The 19,262-nt window shown below is 43.1% G+C and overlaps 1 protein-coding gene and 1 long non-coding RNA gene across 2 annotated transcripts in view; one reads left to right on the top strand and one right to left on the bottom strand.

The window, feature by feature from the left end:
- The first annotated feature begins 1,384 nt into the window (after positions 1-1,384).
- Positions 1,385-5,966, top strand: LOC132659489 (uncharacterized). The gene is made up of 2 exons (XR_009600008.1): positions 1,385-1,610; positions 5,111-5,966. It is a non-coding gene; the product is annotated as an uncharacterized LOC132659489 (long non-coding RNA).
- A 1,287-nt stretch (positions 5,967-7,253) lies between these two features.
- EM4C (EM4c protein) overlaps positions 7,254-19,262 on the bottom strand; it is a 53,450-nt gene continuing 41,441 nt past the window's right edge. The window contains exons 14-20 of the mRNA XM_060413455.1: positions 13,324-13,365; positions 12,921-13,235; positions 12,640-12,672; positions 11,957-12,094; positions 11,484-11,573; positions 10,478-10,615; positions 7,254-7,541 (exon numbers count right to left, since the gene is read on the bottom strand). Of these exons, the coding sequence (XP_060269438.1) occupies positions 7,396-7,541; positions 10,478-10,615; positions 11,484-11,573; positions 11,957-12,094; positions 12,640-12,672; positions 12,921-13,235; positions 13,324-13,365 (902 nt within the window). The 3' untranslated portion in view covers positions 7,254-7,395. The remainder of the gene's footprint in view (positions 7,542-10,477; positions 10,616-11,483; positions 11,574-11,956; positions 12,095-12,639; positions 12,673-12,920; positions 13,236-13,323; positions 13,366-19,262) is intronic.

The following is a 19,262-nucleotide window of genomic DNA, read 5'->3' as shown; positions in this document are numbered from 1 at the left end:
TATACCAAAGCATTGGAGACCTGCCTCACCATCTGTGTTCCTTGCATGGATGGGACTAAGGTTCGGAAAGACTCCTTTACCAAAGACCACTTCATCACCAGGGCATGAAGGAAAGCAAGGTTATGAGCTGGTGATGTCCAGCCCATCACCTCTGTTCAGCCCTTTACAGTCTATAACCAGAAACATCAAAGAGTGTGGCACTGAACTGGCCTCATTCATTCCTCCATAGTGCAACATCAGATACCCAGAGACAAGAGCAGATCAAAGATAATAAATCAAAGACAAGCAGATTCTAAGTGGAGCTCATGCTGACCAAGGACCCTTCCCTGCTGCTGCTGGAAAGGAAGAAGCCCTCCCACCCCAGACACCATCTGTGGGAGGAGAGACAAGAAGGTGCCTCCGTAAATAGAGAAAAATCAGTCAGAGCAGGGAGCTTGAACTAGAAATGACAAAACAATTATTACAATGAACCCGAGCTAAGTTGAGGGACAAATTTTAAATAGAAGAGTCTGTGTTAACTTTATGGAACTTTCAGTCCACACAAACATCCCTTGCTGGTGGACAAGATGAAATCAGTGATAAAAAGAGTATATTACATTTATGTATGAATTCTAGAGGGCACATTTTTAAGCCCACTACAGAAAGAAAACTCATAAATCTTCTCATTTTTAAATGCACTCTAATTTCCCCAGCTCAAAATTACCACTGTGCCTATTTAATCTATAAAATCTTGTCCACTGTCTTTAAAGTGGGGGCTTCTTGAGAGCAAGTATTGTGTCTTACTCTTCAATATCTCGTTAAAGTCAAGTAAAGACATAGAAAGATCTTAACAGGATTATCGTTACCAGATACATGTTGATGTATGGCAAAACCAGTACAATATTGTAACGTAATTAACCTCCAATTAAAATAAATAAATTTATATTTAAAAAAAAACAAAGAAAGAGCTTAACAAATAGTGGATAAATAAAGAAATGAATGCATGAACAAATGCTGAAAACCACCCTGAGTTAATGATACTGAGCGGGAAAGGGATAGGGAGACACGAATCTGACTAATCCCACTCGGTACAGACTGAAGTGGAGTAAGGAGTCAGAGACACACCAGACCAAGGAACCAGATAGAAAATGCCTTCTTCAAATCTCACTCTGGGGAGGGTCCAATCACATTTAATTTCTGCACAAAGCTGTAGCTCAGAAACTTCACCAAGGCAAGAAAAAAACTGACAGCATTGCTACCAAGGATGTGGCATTGACAATAATACTCATTAAATAGCTGTTTTTCTAGCTCCCAGTGACTCATTCTGGCCAATGAAACGTGGGTGGTGCCACATGTGTCTCTTCCGAGTGGAGACATGAAAACCCCGTGTGACTCCCTAGTGTCTCTCTTTTCTGCCCCAGAAGTTGTGTGTTCCCAGTGGTGCACATGCCAGCTGATGCTGCCTTGCTGACCACGGTGCGTGTGTAGGTTGGTGATGTGTGTGTATGCATTTGTGTGTTGCTTCTGCGATTTGGGGGTCAGTTGTTCCAGTAGCAGAACGGAGTCTATTCTGACAGATCCAAAGGGGAAGGAAGACTTGAAAAAAAGACAGAGGCTGTCACATGAATCAGGTACTTTCCTGGATCTCCTCTTCCTCTGTGTCTTCATCCCAAGATACTCCCTCAGGTGGTCAGCTTGCATCTTCTCTTGGCCTGGTTGGTTCTCAGTCACCATTTCTGGTTGACCAACAACTAGATCTAAGTCCTGTTTAAAAGCGCCTGCCCCTGGTGCATCTCCTGTTCCCTTTTCATCACTCTGTGCTGACAGTCAGGCTCACTTTCCCGAATGTGTCTCTTAGCATCTCGACCTTCATCCTTACACAGCTCTCCTTTGCTCGAGTTAGTCAGCTCATCATATTTTTACTTTCCACCAATCCTGTACTAATGAAAAGGCAGCATGTACTTTCTAAACCTCTTCAGTTTCTTCTTGATTTCCTGAACAAATCTGATTCCTGGATGTAGTGCTCTAGGTAGTTAATTAATTTCTTCACCTTTGGGTAAGAAATAATTTTGCTGAATTTTCATCCCCTCAACTGAAGAAAATGGCACATTCAAAGCCTATCTCTTTGTGATCATGTTACCGAAAGGTATGTGTGTAGGGTCTGGCTGCTCACTGCTTAAAAGCCAGTAAACAGGTCAGGTTGGTGGAAAAGAAAGTTTGCTTTATTTCATATGCCGGCAACTGGCAGGGGCAGTGGCAGACATCTTTTCAAAGGCCAACGTTCACCCCCCATGACAAGCAGGTGGTGAGAGTTTATAGACAAAGTGGGAGGGGGTTACATGCAGAAATAGTACAGTCATCTTCACATTGGTCATGAGTGGTCTGACGTGTGTCATCTTGGTTACTTTCAATTCAGTTCAGTCGGTCAGTCATGTCTGACTCTTTGCTGCCCCATGGACTACAGCACACCAGCCTTCCCTGTCCATCACCAACTCTTGGAACTCGCCCAAACTCAGGCCCATTGAGTCCGTGACGCCATCCAAAACATCCACAGTTAATCTTTAGTGCTGGGGTGGACTTGTTCCTATGTCTTGTGGTCAGTTCTCAGGACTGTGGATGGATGCTCAAGTCCTGGGTGCAGTGTGGTCATCACGAAGTCACTGCTCCACCTGGTGTTCTGTATCTATAAGAAGCTCCCAGGACATGGCTCAGAATATCATCCATAACCCTTGAGAAAGAACTAAAGGTCCTTACTGTGCGTAATGACTACAATATTATTATTAGGTCTCCTTTGAATGTTTTCCTTTGTTTCCACGCTTCTCGCTTCTCCAATTAAACATATTCTTTGACTAAAGTTTTCCACAGGCAAAAGGCAGGCAGAAGACACAGTGAGGGGCAAGGATCATAGAGTCCTCTCTGTTTCAACCACAGCCCTAGGGCCCCCTTGGGATTTGGAAGGGGCTGGTGCAAGGAGAGGCTCTGAAGCACATACTGCATTAACTTCATGATTAACCCACCTCTGCTCAAAGCTGATGTAACTACCAACTGCAGAGCTATTGAGCTTTTGTGGGTGGTGATTCTTAAACCACTGAGACCTAAGGTTAGTGCCTCTGGGGTGGCACTCAGAGTTCAAAGCCTGAGTGATTGCTCAGACTCAAAGTCTATGAACTGAGGCTCTGTTGCATGTGGAGCTTTGGTGCAGCTGAATCCTGCCCACAGACCAGCCTAAGAACACTGGAAATACAGCAAAATGTGTTCCTCCTTTAACATCAAAGACTCTGTGAACAGATCTCTTTTCCTTGTCACCGAATGCTTCCCAATCTGGGCATGCTAACCAAGGTGCCTGCAGTCTGCAGGCATTGTCTGAGGCCTTGCCAGGGCCCAGGATTGGAGTGAGGCCTGTGCCTGTGTATAAGCTCTGTATTTCCCCTCTCTATAACTTAACAGATGCTCAGCTAATATTTATTGAATGGCTGAGTGGCACTGTACTAAATGTTGAAGAGAAATTGTCTTAAATATAAAGAAATGTTTCTGAGAACATCATTTAGCTAATTTTTTTGTTTTGAAGGCATATGTTTCTTGCAATTAGCAAGGCAAGATTTGATTTTCACAAACAAGCAGCTTACCACCAACAAATATGTCACAACGAACACTGCAAATCTCTATCTCTGAGGATACACAAGAGAAACCACAAAGTACCTACATGTGGCTTCTTAATAAGTCTTAATCAAACCCAACTGAGGAGACAGGATATTCATATGGTTTATCATTGGCAGTTTTTTCATTAAAATCACACAGCAATATCACAGGAAGAAAATTTGCGATTAAAAAAGTACAGCTGCACCATCGATATTACATAAGGAAGGAGATGAGGGGCCAAAAGATTTCTTTGGCTTAAAACAACAGACAGCTTAATTAGTCTTTCACTTTTTGAAGGAGAGTCCTCTTAGGCTGATCTTGAAAGATGATGTGGAGACCAGGACAACTCAACTGTTCTGCACAACAGTTAGAACTGTGAACTGATGATTTTGGATAATGTTGCACTTTAAGTCCCTTCTTGTTACTTTCTGTGAATCTACTGTAGGCTTTTACATTTTTGTTGCCACATGGCTCACATAAAACATCTTAGAGGGACAACAGTATATACTACACTGATAACAAGTTAATTCCAATGACATGCAAAAGCTCTACCGTTTTATCCCCTTCTACGCATTTTGTTTTTGATGTCAATTTACCTCTCTCTATATTGTATATCCACTAACAAAATATTTTTCTCTATAGCTATTTTAATACTTTCTTTAGACTAAAGCTAACCGGTTAGCACACTACCATATTTCAGCGTTAGAGTGTGCTGAACTGGGTTCAGTATTTACATTTACAAGTCTGTTGCATATTTCTACTTCTTTCATATACAAATCAGCATCCTTCATTTAGTTTGAAGAATTGCCCTCAGCAATCTTGTAAGACAAGCCTAATGTTGATGAATTCCGTCAAATGTTATTTTCCTCAATAGGATATTCATGATTTGACTTTATATCGGGAAAGTCTATATCGTCTTCATTTATGAAAAACAACCTTCCTGAGAAAATTATTCTTGGTTGGTAGGTTTGTTTGTTGTTTTTTTTTTTTCCATAAGATTGAATATATCATCCTTTCTCTCCTGGACTGTCAGGTTTCTACTCAGAAGTCCACTGATATTTTTAAGGAAATTCTCTTTTGTGAGCATTTACTCTTCTCTTGCTGCTTATAGAATTCTCTCTTTGTCTTGATTACAAGTAATGTATCTTGGGGATGATCATTTTGAATGAACTCTGAGGAGTGACCTATTAGCTACATGAACTTGGATGTCTAAATCTCATCAGATTTGGGACTTTTCTGGTATTATTTCTTGAAGTGCAATCTCTGTCCCTTTCTCCCTCTCTTCTCCTTCCCGGACTCCAATACTGTGCAGGTTGTTCTGTGGATGTTGCCCCACAGTTCACACAGGTTCTTCCACACTTGGTCATTCCTCTTTTCCTTTGGCCCCTGGCTGGGTAATCTCAGTGGTCCTGCCTTCTGAGTTACAGGGTCTTCTGCTGTTGTTGATGCTCTAGGCAGCATTTTTCATTTTGTTGCATGTCATTCATTGTAGCCTTAAGCAACTGATCCAACCAGTCCACCCAAAAGGAAGTCAGTCCAGAGTATACACTGGAAGGACTGATGCTGAAGCTGAAACTCCAATATTTTGACAACCAAATGTGAAGAACTGACTCAATAGGAAAGCCCCTAATGCTATGAAAGATTGAGGGCAGGAGGAGAAGGGGACGACCAGGGATGAAACAGCTGGATGATGGCATCACCGACTCAATGGACATGAGTTTGGGCAAGCTCTAGGAGTTGGTGATGGACAGAGAAGCCTGGCGTGCTGAGGTCCATGGGGTCGCAGAGTCAGACACGACTGAACCACTGACCTGAACTGAATCTTAAGCATCTAAATTTCTGTTTGGTTCATTTTTCTGTTTTGTTCCTTCTGTTTTTCTCTTTGCCTCACTGCAAAGCTTGAGGGATTTCACTTCCCCGACTGGCATTGAATCCAGACCACAGCAACAAGTGCATCGAATCCTAACCACAAAACCTTCAGCAAACTCCCTGTTTACTTCCTTTTTCATGATTTCTATCTCTGTTAAAAAAATATGAATTTATTCTGTGAAGTAACACCCTAGCTCAACAATTACTGAGCTTGAGCTCTAGAACCCACAAATCACAAATAGGAGGTGATGCTGCAACCCTTGAAGTCTGGGTGCCTAGCACCTGTTCACAATAAGAGAAGCCCTCACATAGAGAAACACGCTTGCTGCATTTAGAGAAAGCCCATCTGCAGCAACAAAGACTCAGTGCAACCAAAAATAAAAACAATAATAATGATGATGATAATTTTTTAAATCTTATTTTCATATGTTGTCTTCCTGAATATAATCGTTTATCTGTGTTTTCTTGGAGTTCACTGAGCTTCTTGCATGTGTGCCTTATTTCATCATATGTCATCTATTTCATCACTTCCAGTGAACAGCCATGTGAGCTGCCCTGGAAGAAGCCCTGGGCATCTTACCATCCCCAAGCACAGCCTAGAACTATGAAGAGTGCAAGCATGAGTGGAGGTTGGAGCCCTAGAAACCGTCCAGAGTCATCAACCAAGCAACTGGGTGGGTCCAGCTCACAACCAGGCCAGCACTCTCAGGTTTTATATTAGTTCAGCAGCTTCCCCACATGTCCACAATGGAATTGGCGGGGGGGTGGGGGTGCAGGGGGTTTGCGGGGGTAGTGCTGTGTAAACGTAATCTTTACTTTGCCACGTCTTCATGACAGCTCTCTCTACCCTGAGGAGTCACAGCAGGATCACAATTACATTTTCAGTAGTAACCAGATTAAAGCAATCTTGAAACAACCTTGAAACACTCTTGAAACATCTGAAAAAATAGATGTTTTCAAAGAAGCCCCTTGGTCTGAAATTCTTCCTCTAAGAGATCAGTCATGTCAGATGCCTCCATGCATATCTCTGAAACATAAATAGCCAAATGTTCCTGATTTTTCTATCTACATCCATTCCTCTGGATCCCCTCTGCCTAGGTCTCCACTTTCTTGCCCTCTTGTCCCACCTGAATACAGGGTGTGGGTGAGCACCAATTTGTTATCCATCAACTTGAAGATGTATATGAACTGATATAATTCTCTTAGAAGGAGTGATCCTTGGAGAGACAAGAAATAGCAGCATCCTGAAAAAATAGTAGGAAGAGATGGAGAAGAAAGAATGGATTTAGAAGGTTTGGATAATCAAAAAGACATGGGAGATGAGCAAAGAGGTGTCTGTATCCACTAAAGGAATAAATGAGAGATGAAAAAGGAAGAGGTAGCTACGTACAGTTAGATTTTTAATTGGCCTGTGAATATTGACGCAGGATAAGGAAAGCTGTATCCATTCTTTCCCACCAGCCAACCTTCCACTTTGAAGCTCACATCCAATCTGGTGTTCAAGAACAAGCTACAAACCCAGAGATGTTTAGAACTGTTTTTTAATTTTTCCCATGAGTTCATCTTGTTAGGAAGGGGTGTGTGAATGTAGACAAAGTTTACATACTTTTCTAAATAAGGGTGACCTGAAGCACTTGTGAGCATGCCCTCATTAGCCTCTAAGACAGGTGAGAAAGCAAGTCAGTTCACTCATCTTGCATTTCCTTTGAGGAAGATGGCATTTGAGGGCCAATCCTCTAAAAGCATTTGACATGGAACTTGCTAAATTAACAGCACAGCAAAAAGTTTATTTATTCAGAATATTTCATTTTGAGCAATTTTCATATGACACAATTACAGGTCACCACTACTCTATTGAAATACAGGCAATTAGAATATCTGAGGCTTCATCTCATATTTAATACAGCATCACAAGAAAGTCACTGGGGATGTTCCCAGGGCACTGAGTTCAACATCATCGTACCCAGCGTCCCCTTTCTTCCCCTGGAGCAGCCAGAGGCTCTCTTCTCCTTCCCCAGGATCAGCAGCCTCTCTGGAGAAGTTCAGACAAGAGCCTGAAATAGAAAAGAGAAGTTTGATTAGAACTGAGACACGAGGATGGGACAGAATCCCCTGGTGGAAGGTAGTCAAGCAAGTGCTTATGACAAAGCATCCCTGGGACCCAGGTGTGGGGAGGGAGGATCAGGCTATTTCACATGAGTCCCAGTGAGGGTAGATCCCAGCTGTCCTCCCAGATCCAGTTCATGTGGTCTCCTGGGCCTCAGTACATGTGGAAATCCTGCATCACAGGAGACCTGTGCTCAGGAGCTCTGGGAGACCTGCTTCCAGGCAACACAATACCAACGAGATGCCCAGAAATGGTAAGAATCATAAAAAGGAATCTAAATTGTTCTCCTTTCACAGGCGATAGATGCAAATTCACAATAAGAGGGAGACTGGAAACAGGAAAAATCTGAATTCCTCACTCACAACCCAAGTCTGCTCTTCGTTGACTTGACTCCTGTTCCCAAATGTCCACAAATAGTATCACAGGTGCAGCCACAGATATCTCCTCCCCAGAAACTACACAGGCCCTCAGATGGAGAAATACTCTTTTCTAGGCAGTGAGTGTCTTCTCGCAGCTACTGAAATATCAGTTTATTGTGATACACACAGTCAAAGGCTTTGGCATAGTTAATAAAGCAGAAATAGGTGTTTCTCTGGAACTCTCTGGTTTTTTGATGATCCAGCAGATGTTGGCAATTTGATCTCTGGTTCCTCTGCCTTTTCTAAAGCCAGCTTGAACATCAGGTTCACATATTGCTGAAGCCTGGCTTGGAGAATTTTGAGCATTACCTTGCTAGCTTGTGAGATGAGTGCAATTGTGCGGTAGTCTGAGCATTCTTTGGCATTGCCTTTCTTTGGGATTGGAATGAAAACTGACCTTTTCCAGTCCCATGTCCACTGCTAAGTTTTCCAAATGTGCTGGCATATTGAATGCAGCACATTCACAGCATCATCTTTTAGGATTTGAAAGAACTCAACTGGTATTCCATCACCTCCACTAGCTTTGTTCATAGTGATGTTTCCTAAGGCCCACTTGACTTCACATTCCAGGATATCTGGCTCTACGTTAGTGATCACACCTTCATGATTATCTGGGTCATGAAGATTTTTTTGTATAGTTCTTCTATGTATTCTTGCCACCTCCTCTTAATATCTTCTGCTTCTGTTAGGTCCATAGTATTTCTGTCCTTTATTTTACCCATCTTTGCCTGTAATATTCCCTTGGTATCTTTAGCTTTCTTGATGAGATCTCTAGTCTTTCCCATTCCATTGTTTCCCTCTGTTTCTTTGCATTGATCAGTGAGGAAGGCTTTCTTATCTCTCCTTCCTATTCTTTGGAACTCTATATTCAAATGGATATATCTTTCCTTTTCTCCTTTGGTTTCACTTCTCCTCTTTTCTCAGCTATTTGTAAGGCCTCCTCATGTCTGAGAAGGCCTCTGAGGAGGCCATTTTGCCATTTTGCATTTCTTTTTCTTGGCGATGGTATTGATCCCTGCCTCTTGTACAATGTCACGTACCTCTGTCCATAATTCATCAGGCACTCTCCCCATCAGACCTAATGCCCTGAATCTACTTGTCACTTCTACTGTATAATCATAAGGAATTTGATTTAGGTCATACCTGAATGGTTTAGTGGGTTTCTCTACTTTCTTCAATTTAAGTCTGAATTTGGCAATAAGGAGTTCATGATCTGAGCCACAGTCAGCTCCCGGTCTTGTTTTTGCTGACTGTATAGAGCATCTCCATCTTCGGATGTAAAGAATATAATCAATATGATTTCAGTACTGACCATCTGATCATGTCCACATGTAGAGTCCTCTCTTGTGTTCTTGGAAGAGGGTGTTTGTTATGACCAGTGCGTTCTCTTGGCAAAACACTATAAGCCTTTGCCTTGACTCATTTTGTACCCCATGACCAAATTTGGCTGTTACTCCAGGTATCTCTTGACTTCCTACTTTTGCATTCCAGTGCCTTATAATGAAAAGGACATCTTTTTTAGGTGATAGTTCTAAAAGGTCATGTAGGTCTTCATAGAACGGCAACTTCAGCTTCTTCAGCATTACTGGTTTGGTGTAGACCTGGATTACTGTGATATTGAATGGTTTGCCTTCATGTATGCGACAGTGCAAAGATATTATTAAAACACTTCTTCCACTTTGAATTTGGTTCAGTTCAGTCACTCAGTCATGCCTGACTCTCTGTGACTCCATGGACTGCAGCACACCAGGCTTCCCTGTCTATCACCAACTCCTAGAGCTTCCTCAAACTCATATCCATTGAGTCAGTGATGCCATCCAGCCATCTCATCCTCTGTCATCTCCTTCTCCTCCTGCCTTCAATCTTTCCCAGCATCAGGATCTTTTCTAAGGAGTCAGTTCTTCACACCAGTTGGCCAAGGTATTGGAGCTTCTATTTCAGCTCAGTCCTACCATGACTATCCAAGACTGATTTCCTTGCCATCCAAGGGTCTCTGAAGAGTCTGCTCCAACACTACAGTTCAAAAGCATCAACTCTTCAGCACTTCGCTTTCTTTTAAATATGCTCAATTAATCGATAAGTTTCTCTTTCAGCCATGACACAATGCTTGCAGGATCTTAGTTCCTTGACCAGGGTTGAACCTAGGCCCAAGCAGCAAAAGTGCAGAATCCTAACCTCTGGACCACCAGGAAATTCCCTAAGCTAAAAAATCTTCATGCAAGTATATCACATATAAAGTGATAAGTTTATGTCACATTATGGAGACGTAAATGCCAAAGGCAGAGTGATTCCTCACTCCTCAGAAGGAGTCTGAAAGCAGTAAATATGGCATATGGTCAAGATGATGCTACCAAATGTATGAGATTAGCTATATTTTGAATCTCTAGGGAGGCTGGGCATTGAGGAACGCAAATTCACTCTTTCCAGATAGAAAGATTGCAGGAGATCAACTGACCCCACTCACCGGTCTGAGAGGACCTCACCCCATTGCCTTTCTCTGGGGGCACTTCCTCCTCGCTCCCCTGAGAGGCAGGAGGAGTTCCAGGCACTGGTACTTCTTCAGCATCATCATAATTTTCAGCAGGGACATCAGTCCTCTGATCTGGGGGTTCCAAGAGCAGACAAGGGAGTGTATGAAACTGCAGTAAGTGGGTTGTTCTGGGGAATACCTAAGATACCTTCTGACCCAGAGTTTCTGAGTTTCTCAATAGAGGCACCAGTCACTCCTTGTTTCAAAAGACTTTTTTCTCTAAGACCATGTTTCATTTTGATGTGTCCATAGGCCGAAACATGATTTTACATAATTAATATTTTCTGATGGAAACTGCATATCTCAAAGCAACTCTTCCACCCTTGAGCATTGCTAAAGGACTTTGACAAATTGCGCTTTACAGATGTTATTTTTTAAAAAAAATTCTGTGCCTGTGGTGATTCTGGACACAGAGAGACCAGCCCCGACGTGAGACATCACCGAACAGCCAGAGAAGGAGAAGGACGAACCCCATCTGGACACAAGGGATGCTTCTGGTCCCTCAAAGGAAAACTATTCCCCTTAAACCTCCTCTGAGGGAAACTCTCCTCCCCAAAGCCCAGCCGAGGCAGGTCCACCTCTATTTCCTGGAGCGGATCTGGAGTCAATGTTGTCCTCACCATCTCTGGTGTAATACGGCAGTTTAGTCAGTGAGAAATCTGACGGGAAGCCTCATGTGGAGACAAACATCACACAACACACAGAATGACCCTCCCCACACCCACGGGACCTGTGTTAAGGCTGAGAAGGGGCAGGCCTGGCTCCTGCAGTGTAGACAGAGGCTGGGAGATCACGGGGCTCTGAGAGCCATTCTTCCTCTCTGGAGGAGCCGTCTCTGTGAGCCTGGGGCACACATGGGGTCTGCAGGTGCTGAGAAGATGTGCACAGCCAGGGGGTGGTGACAACCAGAGATCCCAGGACGGCAGACAGAGACACTCACCTGGGCTGCCCAGACCTTCCTTCTGTGTCAGAACGTAATCGAGCTCCTCATACACAGCTTCAGCAAGAGCATCTTCATAGCTAGATAAGGCTGAGAGATCACCCAGCAGGTCAGAGAAGCTTCCCCAGACACCCCAATCCAGCCAGCCCACTGTCATCTCCCTGATGCTCACACGGGGGCTGCCAGGACCTCAGCATCGTCTCCTACCCCGTGCACCATGTCAGCACATTCTCCCCTCGTCTGACCCTGATTACAGCTCAGCGCCAACTCTGTTCTCACAGGACAGGCCATGACTCATGAGAGTTCACACTCCAGTCCTAAGAACTTCTGTCTACTCAGTGCTTAGAGCTCAGCACGGAGCACATGGAGTCTGCAACTCAGAACAGTACCTGGCCCAGGTTCCCCTCCTCGCACCTGCCCCATCTCCTGTCTACACACACTCTCCCTGGTCCCCAGGTCCCCCTGCAGCCCACCTCTGCGCTCTGATCTCCATCTGAGCAGCTGAGTCGCCAGGATGACGAGGACCAGGAAGAGAAGGGCTCCCAGGATGAGGCAGAGGACCCCAGGCAGGGAGAAGATGCCAGGGAGAGAATTTGAGGTTGTTCTGGTCCCTGAGGAGACAGGAAAAAGGGCTGGAGATAGTCTTGGGTGCAGAGAAATCTCCTGTGTCAGCATTTTCAGGAGCTCTGGACAATGGCGTCTCAGCCTCAGACAGTGTCAGGGCTCCCTCAGGTCTCGTCCTGAGACAAGTCAACTCCACTCTGGCCAGTGGGGCCCCGAGGCAGAGATGGGGATTGTCAGGGAGCTGCCCTGCCGAGACGGCCTCTGAGGACCCAGCTCATCCCCTCTCCTTGGGCTTCAGGAGACAGAGCATCAAACATCCAGGGACCTGCACCTCACTGATGACGAGCAACATTCAAGGGCAGATGGGAGTTCCTTAGATTCTCCAACATGGGAAGCAGACGTCGTTGGCCCCGGGCATGAGAACATTTGACCCTGGACATCAAGGCAGGTGATTGCCCCAGTGTAATGCCCTGGCTGCTCCCCAGCAGCCACGGCTCCTCAGACTCCTTCCTCTTCTGAGCTGTCAGAGAGCCCGTAGGACAGGTCCCCAGTATTTGAGTATTCTCCCCTGCCCATGGATGTACCACAGTACCTGCTGTTGTCGTGGGCAATGTTGTCCTTACACCTAAAGAGAAAAGCAGTAGTGTGGGGAAGAAGAATTGGCAAGAACGCAGGCAAATCTTTCCCTTTCTGAACCTGAAATCACCCCTCAGTCTCCACAACATCAGTGTCCAGTCCTCCCAGCTCCCCCATCCTAGATCAGAGCCCCAGCACCCGGGATGTCTGAACACAATCTCCTCATCATGCCCAGCCCAGCCCACTGCCCCCACACTGCCTCAGCTCACCTACATGGACCCCGAGCCCCTCACTCACCAGAGCACCTCACACCAGCATCCTCCTCATGTTTGCAGTCGCTCTGCCCCCAGGGCTCCACAGCACAGTCCCACAGGGAGGACTCCCAGCCCGCGCACCGCACCTCATCCAGCCAGATGCTCCCATTTCCAGGGCCGAATGTCGAGGCCCGCATGGCTTCCAGGGCCTGGCCACAGCCCAGCTGCTGACACACCACCTCGGCCTCTGCCAGGCTCCAGGAGTCATCGCACACGGTGCCCCAGGAGCCGCTGTGCCAGACCTCCACCCGCCCTGAGCACTCGATGTCTCCTCCCCTGAGCCGGAGCTTCTCCCTGTCTGAAAAGGCAGCAGCCCCTCCTGTGACTGCCCTGGTGGGAGGAAGGAGCCCCTGGGAGACACAGGGGATGGGGCGGGGCTGATGTACCTGTGCAGGGGGCAGCAGTTGGACAGCTCTTGGGTCTTCTTCCTGCAAATGAAAGGTTGTTGTTGAATTACCACGCCGGGATTCTTGGCCCCCAGAGGAGAAGAATTCAGTCTGGGGCCAAAGATGAGGCTTGATCGCTCAGAGCTTCTGTGTAACAAAGTTTTATTAAAGTATAAAGGAGATAGAGAAAGCTTCTGACATAGGCATCAGAAGGGGACAGAAAGAGTGCCCCCCTGCTAGTCTTCAGCTGGATGTCATATAGTCACCAGCAGTCTGTTAATGAAAGAAAAGAATGTCTCAAAACTTAGAATGGCACCAGGCCCCTCACCCATAGGATGTATTTTGGGATAATCTTGGCCCCAAATGGTTCATCTTGGGCCATAAAATGATTAACTTGAATCTTGAAGAAGGGCAGATCACCACACAAATAGTTTCATTTACATAGATTAGAGGAACAATATCGGAGTATAACGTACTGGTTTATCAAGTAGGTTCTGAGCCCAAAAGGCGGAACCGACTTGAAGACAGAGTTTGGGGTGTATGCATAGTACAGTAGCATAGCCTAAGATAAACATTTCCATAAGAAAAAGGCATTGGGTAACTTCAGGTGAAACCAGGTGGCATTATGACAACACAGAATTTTAAGAGAAACCTCCTTTTAAATTTGTATAGAGAAGGAAAAAATATCGCTACTTTGTTTCCTCCTGCCACTTAAGAGAGATAAAAATGTCTGACACTTGCAGGCTATTTCCTCCATTTGCAGACCCCTGGCCTTCCTGCCTGTTACCCTCTCACAAACAACAGGGAAACAGTGGATCAGGAACACCTGAGGGTGTTCCTGTCCCCACATAAGATTATCTAAGGTCCATGGTACCCCACTGTGGTACTCTTGCCTGGAAAATCCCATGGACGGAGGAGCCTGGTAGGTAGTCCATGGGGTCGCTAAGAGTCGGGCACACTGAGCGACTTCACTTTCGCTTTTCACTTTCATGCATTGGAGAACGAAATGGCAACCCACTCCAGTGTTCTTACCTGGAGAATCCCAGAGACAGAGGAGCCTAGTGTGCTGCTGTCTATGGGGTCGCACAGAGTCGGACACAACTGAAGCAACTTAGCAGCAGGAGCATGGCTCAGTGCAAGTGACATGTGAAAATACAGGCTCATTATCTCCTGGGCTGAAACATTCACTGCATCTGATCACCAGCTGAAATTACCTTAAATATTTACTTGTTTATCAGTCTTCACACCCCACAGCAGATATAAACATGGACATCTACGAATGTACACACACTCCTCTGAGAGAAAGGTCCATTAGAAGAAGGACCTTGTGTATCTTATATGCGCCTTGTTTCTGCTATTAGGACAGTGCCTGCACATTGTATGCACTCATTCAACAATATCTATGGAAAACCATTTCTAAATACTTAGATAGGGGCTTGATAAATATTTATTATGAATAAATAAATAAAATTCAGTGAAATAAAATTTCTTTTTTTAAATTCATACTAATCAGTGAAATAGTAAACCAAATATAAATTAATGGTAACAGTCTATGATAATAGTTCATATTAAAATTAATCAGGCCAGAAGCACAGTCAATTTATATTCAAAATCTCATGTACATAATTTTAATAGAAAATTATTGGATAGATTATAAACTACTCTCACCTATTATTCAGTGTGACAAGTGGGCAAGTGAAGACTACTGTTGTGAAAGGAAACCCTCTTTTCTAAATTTATTTTTAATTGGGAGATAATTGCCCCACAATGTAGTGTTGGTCATGTGTGTGTGTGTGTTAGTCGCTCAGTCATGTCCAGCTCTTTGTGACCCTATGGACTGCAGCCCACCAGGGTCCTCTGTCCATAGGATTTTCCAGAAAAACATACTGGAGTGGATTGCTATTCACTTCTCTACTGGATCTTCCCTACCCAGGGATCAAGCCCAGGTCTCCCGCACTGCAGGCAGTTTCTTTGCTGTCTGAGCCACCAGAAAAGCCCACAGTGTTGGTTAGGAATCTCTTTAAAAGGAAATATACAGGAAAGACTTAGTAGAATTCTGAGAAGATATATGGGCACATATATGTACACATTGAGTAAGCCAGAAATTTTTGCAATAGTGAAAAAAAGCCTAGTGAGAAAAATATGTGTTGAGAAGATGCAGAAATAATAAACAAAAGACTGAAAATATACATAAAAGAGTTGAAGCTGACAGAAATAAATATAAATTCAAAAAACCAGAAGGGTAAATAGTACCTGTCATAAAGTATCAATATTTATATATTCTTTCCAGATCATCCTATCAAAACTCCTACCCACTCTATGCAGAGAACCTCTGAGAAAATGATGGCAGGACCTCTGTGAGCAGGTTGCTCATTTTCATGGTCAAAGACTTTACCACCTCTCAATTCACAGAGTTTAATTGTAGGAAAAACATCATCAATAAAAGGTTTCATAGTTTAATGCTTCTTTAGCCTTCAAATGAAAAAGACAAAGAGATGAGCAAAGAGAGGCAAGGAAGGGAATGAGCCTCTGCTTTTGAAGTATCTGATCCCACATTCTCTTAGCTGTGGGTTTCAGGCAACATCCAGCATACCATTCAAGGTGTACCTGAATGGGGTGTGTGTGTGTGTGTGTGTGTGTGTGTGTGGAGGGGGAGGGAAGAAGAAAGACAAACAGAGAGAGAAATGTTGAAGGAATAAGGTGCTATGGTTTAACTATTTGTCACCCTCACCAACATTTATTTATTTCATTCAAAATTTATTGCTGAAATCTCAGTTCCCAATGTAACAGTATTTAGTGGGGGAGCCTTCTCAGATTCTTCCAAAAACAGAAGAAAAGAACACTTCCAAATTCATTTTCTGAAGCCAACATTAGTCTGATACCAAAGCCAGATAAGGACACCATGAGAAAAGAAAATTATGGGCTAATACTCTGATAAATACAGGTGCAAAAATTGTCCACAAAACATTACAAAAATGAATTTGACAATACACTAAAAGAATCATACATGATGATCAAGTGATATTTGTTCCAAGGATACAAGGATAGTTCAAATTAATCAATGTGATACACCAAATAAATCCAATGAAGGTAAAAATCATATCCTCAAAGGATGCAGAAAAAGTGTTTGACAAATTCAACATCCACTTACAGTAAAAACTCTTTTACAAAGTAGGTATAGAAGGATTGCATCTCAGCATAATTAAGGCCATAGGAAAAGTACACAGCTAACATCATACTTGACTGTAAAAAACCGAAAGCTTTTCCTCTGAAATTAGACACAAGACAAAAATGTCTACTCTCACTTTTATTCAACTTAGTTTTGGTGGTCCTATCCAGATCCATCAGGCAGTAAAAAAAAAAAAAAAAAATCAAGATATCCAAATCTGAAAGGAAGAGGCAAAATTGACACTATCTGCAGATTGAAAAATGAAAGTGTTAGTCACTCAGTCGTGTCTGACTCTTTACAACCCCAAGGACTGCAGCCTGCCAGGCTCCTCTGTCCATTGGGATTCTCCAGACAAGAATACTGGAGTGGGTTGCCATTCCTTCCTCCAGGGGATCTTCTTGACCCAGGGACTGAACCTGGGTCTCTTGCATTGCAGACAGATTCTCTACCATCAGAGTCATGAGGAAAGAAACCCCCTTACATGATATTATATGTAGAAAACACTAAAGATGTCAGCAAAAATATGAGAATGAATACACTCAGTAAAGTTGTAGAATGAAATATCTGTACACAAAAATCATATGCATTTCTTTACACTAACAACAAACTGCTATAAGAGAAACTGAGAAAACAATTCTATTTACACTGGCATGAAAATAAATAAAATATCTAGGAATAAATTTAACCAAGGAGGTGAAAGATCTGTACACTGAAAACTATAAACACATTGATGAAAGATACTGAAGATGACTCAAATAAATGGAAAGATATTCTGTGCTCATGGATTGGAAGATCTAATATTATTAACATGCCCATACTACCCAAAGCATTCTACAGATTCACTGCAATCCTTACCAAAATTCCAATGGAAATGTTCTCAGATATAGAAGAAACAACCCTAAAATTTGCATGGAATCACAAAAGATGCTCAATACTAAAGCAATCTTGAGAATGAATAACCAAGTTAGAGGTGTCATGCTTCCTGATTTCAAACTATATTACAAAGCTATATTAATCAAAACAGTATGTCATTGGTATAAAAATGAACACAGAGATCAATGGAACAGAATAGAGAGTCCATAAATAAACCCACCATTTCTATGGTGAATTAATTTTTGACGAAGAAGCCAAGAATATACAGTGGGAAAAGGACAGTTTTTTCAGTAAACGGCATTGGGAAAACTGAACAGCCACATGCAAAACATGAAACTGGACCACGATCTTACACCCTTCACAAAAATTAACTCAAAATAGATTAAAGACTTGATCACAAGTCCTGAAGCCATAAAATTTCTACAGGAAAACAGAAAATAAAATCCTTGACACCAGTCTTTGTGATGATTTTTTTGATTTGACACCAAAAGCAAAGGGAACAAAAGTAAAAACAAGTAGTTGTGATGACATAAGGCTAAAAAGCTTCTGCCCAATTAAGGAAACCATCAACAAAGTGAAAAAGCAACCTAAGGAATTGGAGAAAATATTTGTACATTATATTCTGGTAAGGATTATTATCCAAAATACAGAAAGAACTCATACAACTCAGTAGCAAAAAAACAAACAATCTGATTTTTTTTTTAATGGGAAGAGAACCTGAACAGACATTTTGTTTTAAAGAATACACACAACTTGCCAATAGGTACAGGAAAACGTGCTCAACACTATTAATCATCAGAAAATACAAATCAAAACCACAATGAGATATCACCTCATATCCTCTAGAAAGGCTTTTATCCAAAAGAAGAAATAACAGGAGTTGAGGAGAATGTGAAGAGACAGGAAAGCTTTTGCACAGTTAGAGGGAATGTAAGTTGATGCAGCCCCTATGGAAACAATATTGAGGTGCATCAAAAATTAAAAATAGAACTGCCATATGATTTAGGAATTTCACTTCGGAGTATTTATCTGAAGGAAACAAAAACACTACTTTGAAAACCCAGTGTTCACTGCATCAACATATGTTCAGTTGCTAGGTTGTGTCTGACTCCGCAACCCCATGGACTGCAGCATGCCAGGCTCCTCTGTCCTTCACTAACTCCCAAAGTTTGCTCAAATTCATGTCCACTGAACTAGTGATGCTATCTATCTTATCCTCTGTGGCCCTCCTTCTTCTTTTGCCTTCAATATTTCCCAGCATCAGGGTCTTTTCCAATCAATCAGCTCTTCTCAGCAGGTGGCCAAAGTATTGGAGCTTCAGCTTCAGCATCAGTCCTTGAAATGAATATTCAGGGTTGATTTCCTTTAGGATTGGTTGGTTTGATCTCCTTGCTGCCCAAAGGACTCTCAATGCAACTGTGGCATCCAAGAACCACAATTCAAAAGAATCAACTCTTTTTAGCTTCTTCTATAACCCGGCTCTCACGTCTAGAGATGACTACTGGAAAAAATATAGCTTTGACCGTATGGACCTTTGTCAGCAAAGTGATGTCTCTTTTTAATACCTTGTCTAGGTTTGTCACAGAGGAGCAAGCCTCTTTTAATCTCATGGCTGCAGTCACCGTCAGCAGTGATTTGGGAGTCCAAGAAAAGAAAATCTGTCACTGTTTCCACTTTCTCCCCTTTTATTTGCCAAGAAGTGCTGATGATCTTAGTTTTTAGAATGTTGAATGTTGAGCTGTAAGCCAGCTTTTTCACTCTCCTCTTTAACCCTCAATGACAGGCTCTTTAGTTCCACTTTGCTTTCTGCCATTAGAGTGGTAGCATCTGTGTATCTGAGGTTGTTGATATATCTCACAGCAATCTTGATTCCAGCTTGTAATTCATCCAGCCTGGC

The sequence above is a fragment of the Ovis aries genome, chromosome 3, assembly GCF_016772045.2.
Source record: "Ovis aries strain OAR_USU_Benz2616 breed Rambouillet chromosome 3, ARS-UI_Ramb_v3.0, whole genome shotgun sequence".
NCBI lineage: Eukaryota > Metazoa > Chordata > Mammalia > Artiodactyla > Bovidae > Ovis > Ovis aries.
The sequence above is the reverse complement of the archived record's forward strand: the minus strand, read 5'-3'. Positions and strand labels throughout refer to the sequence as shown.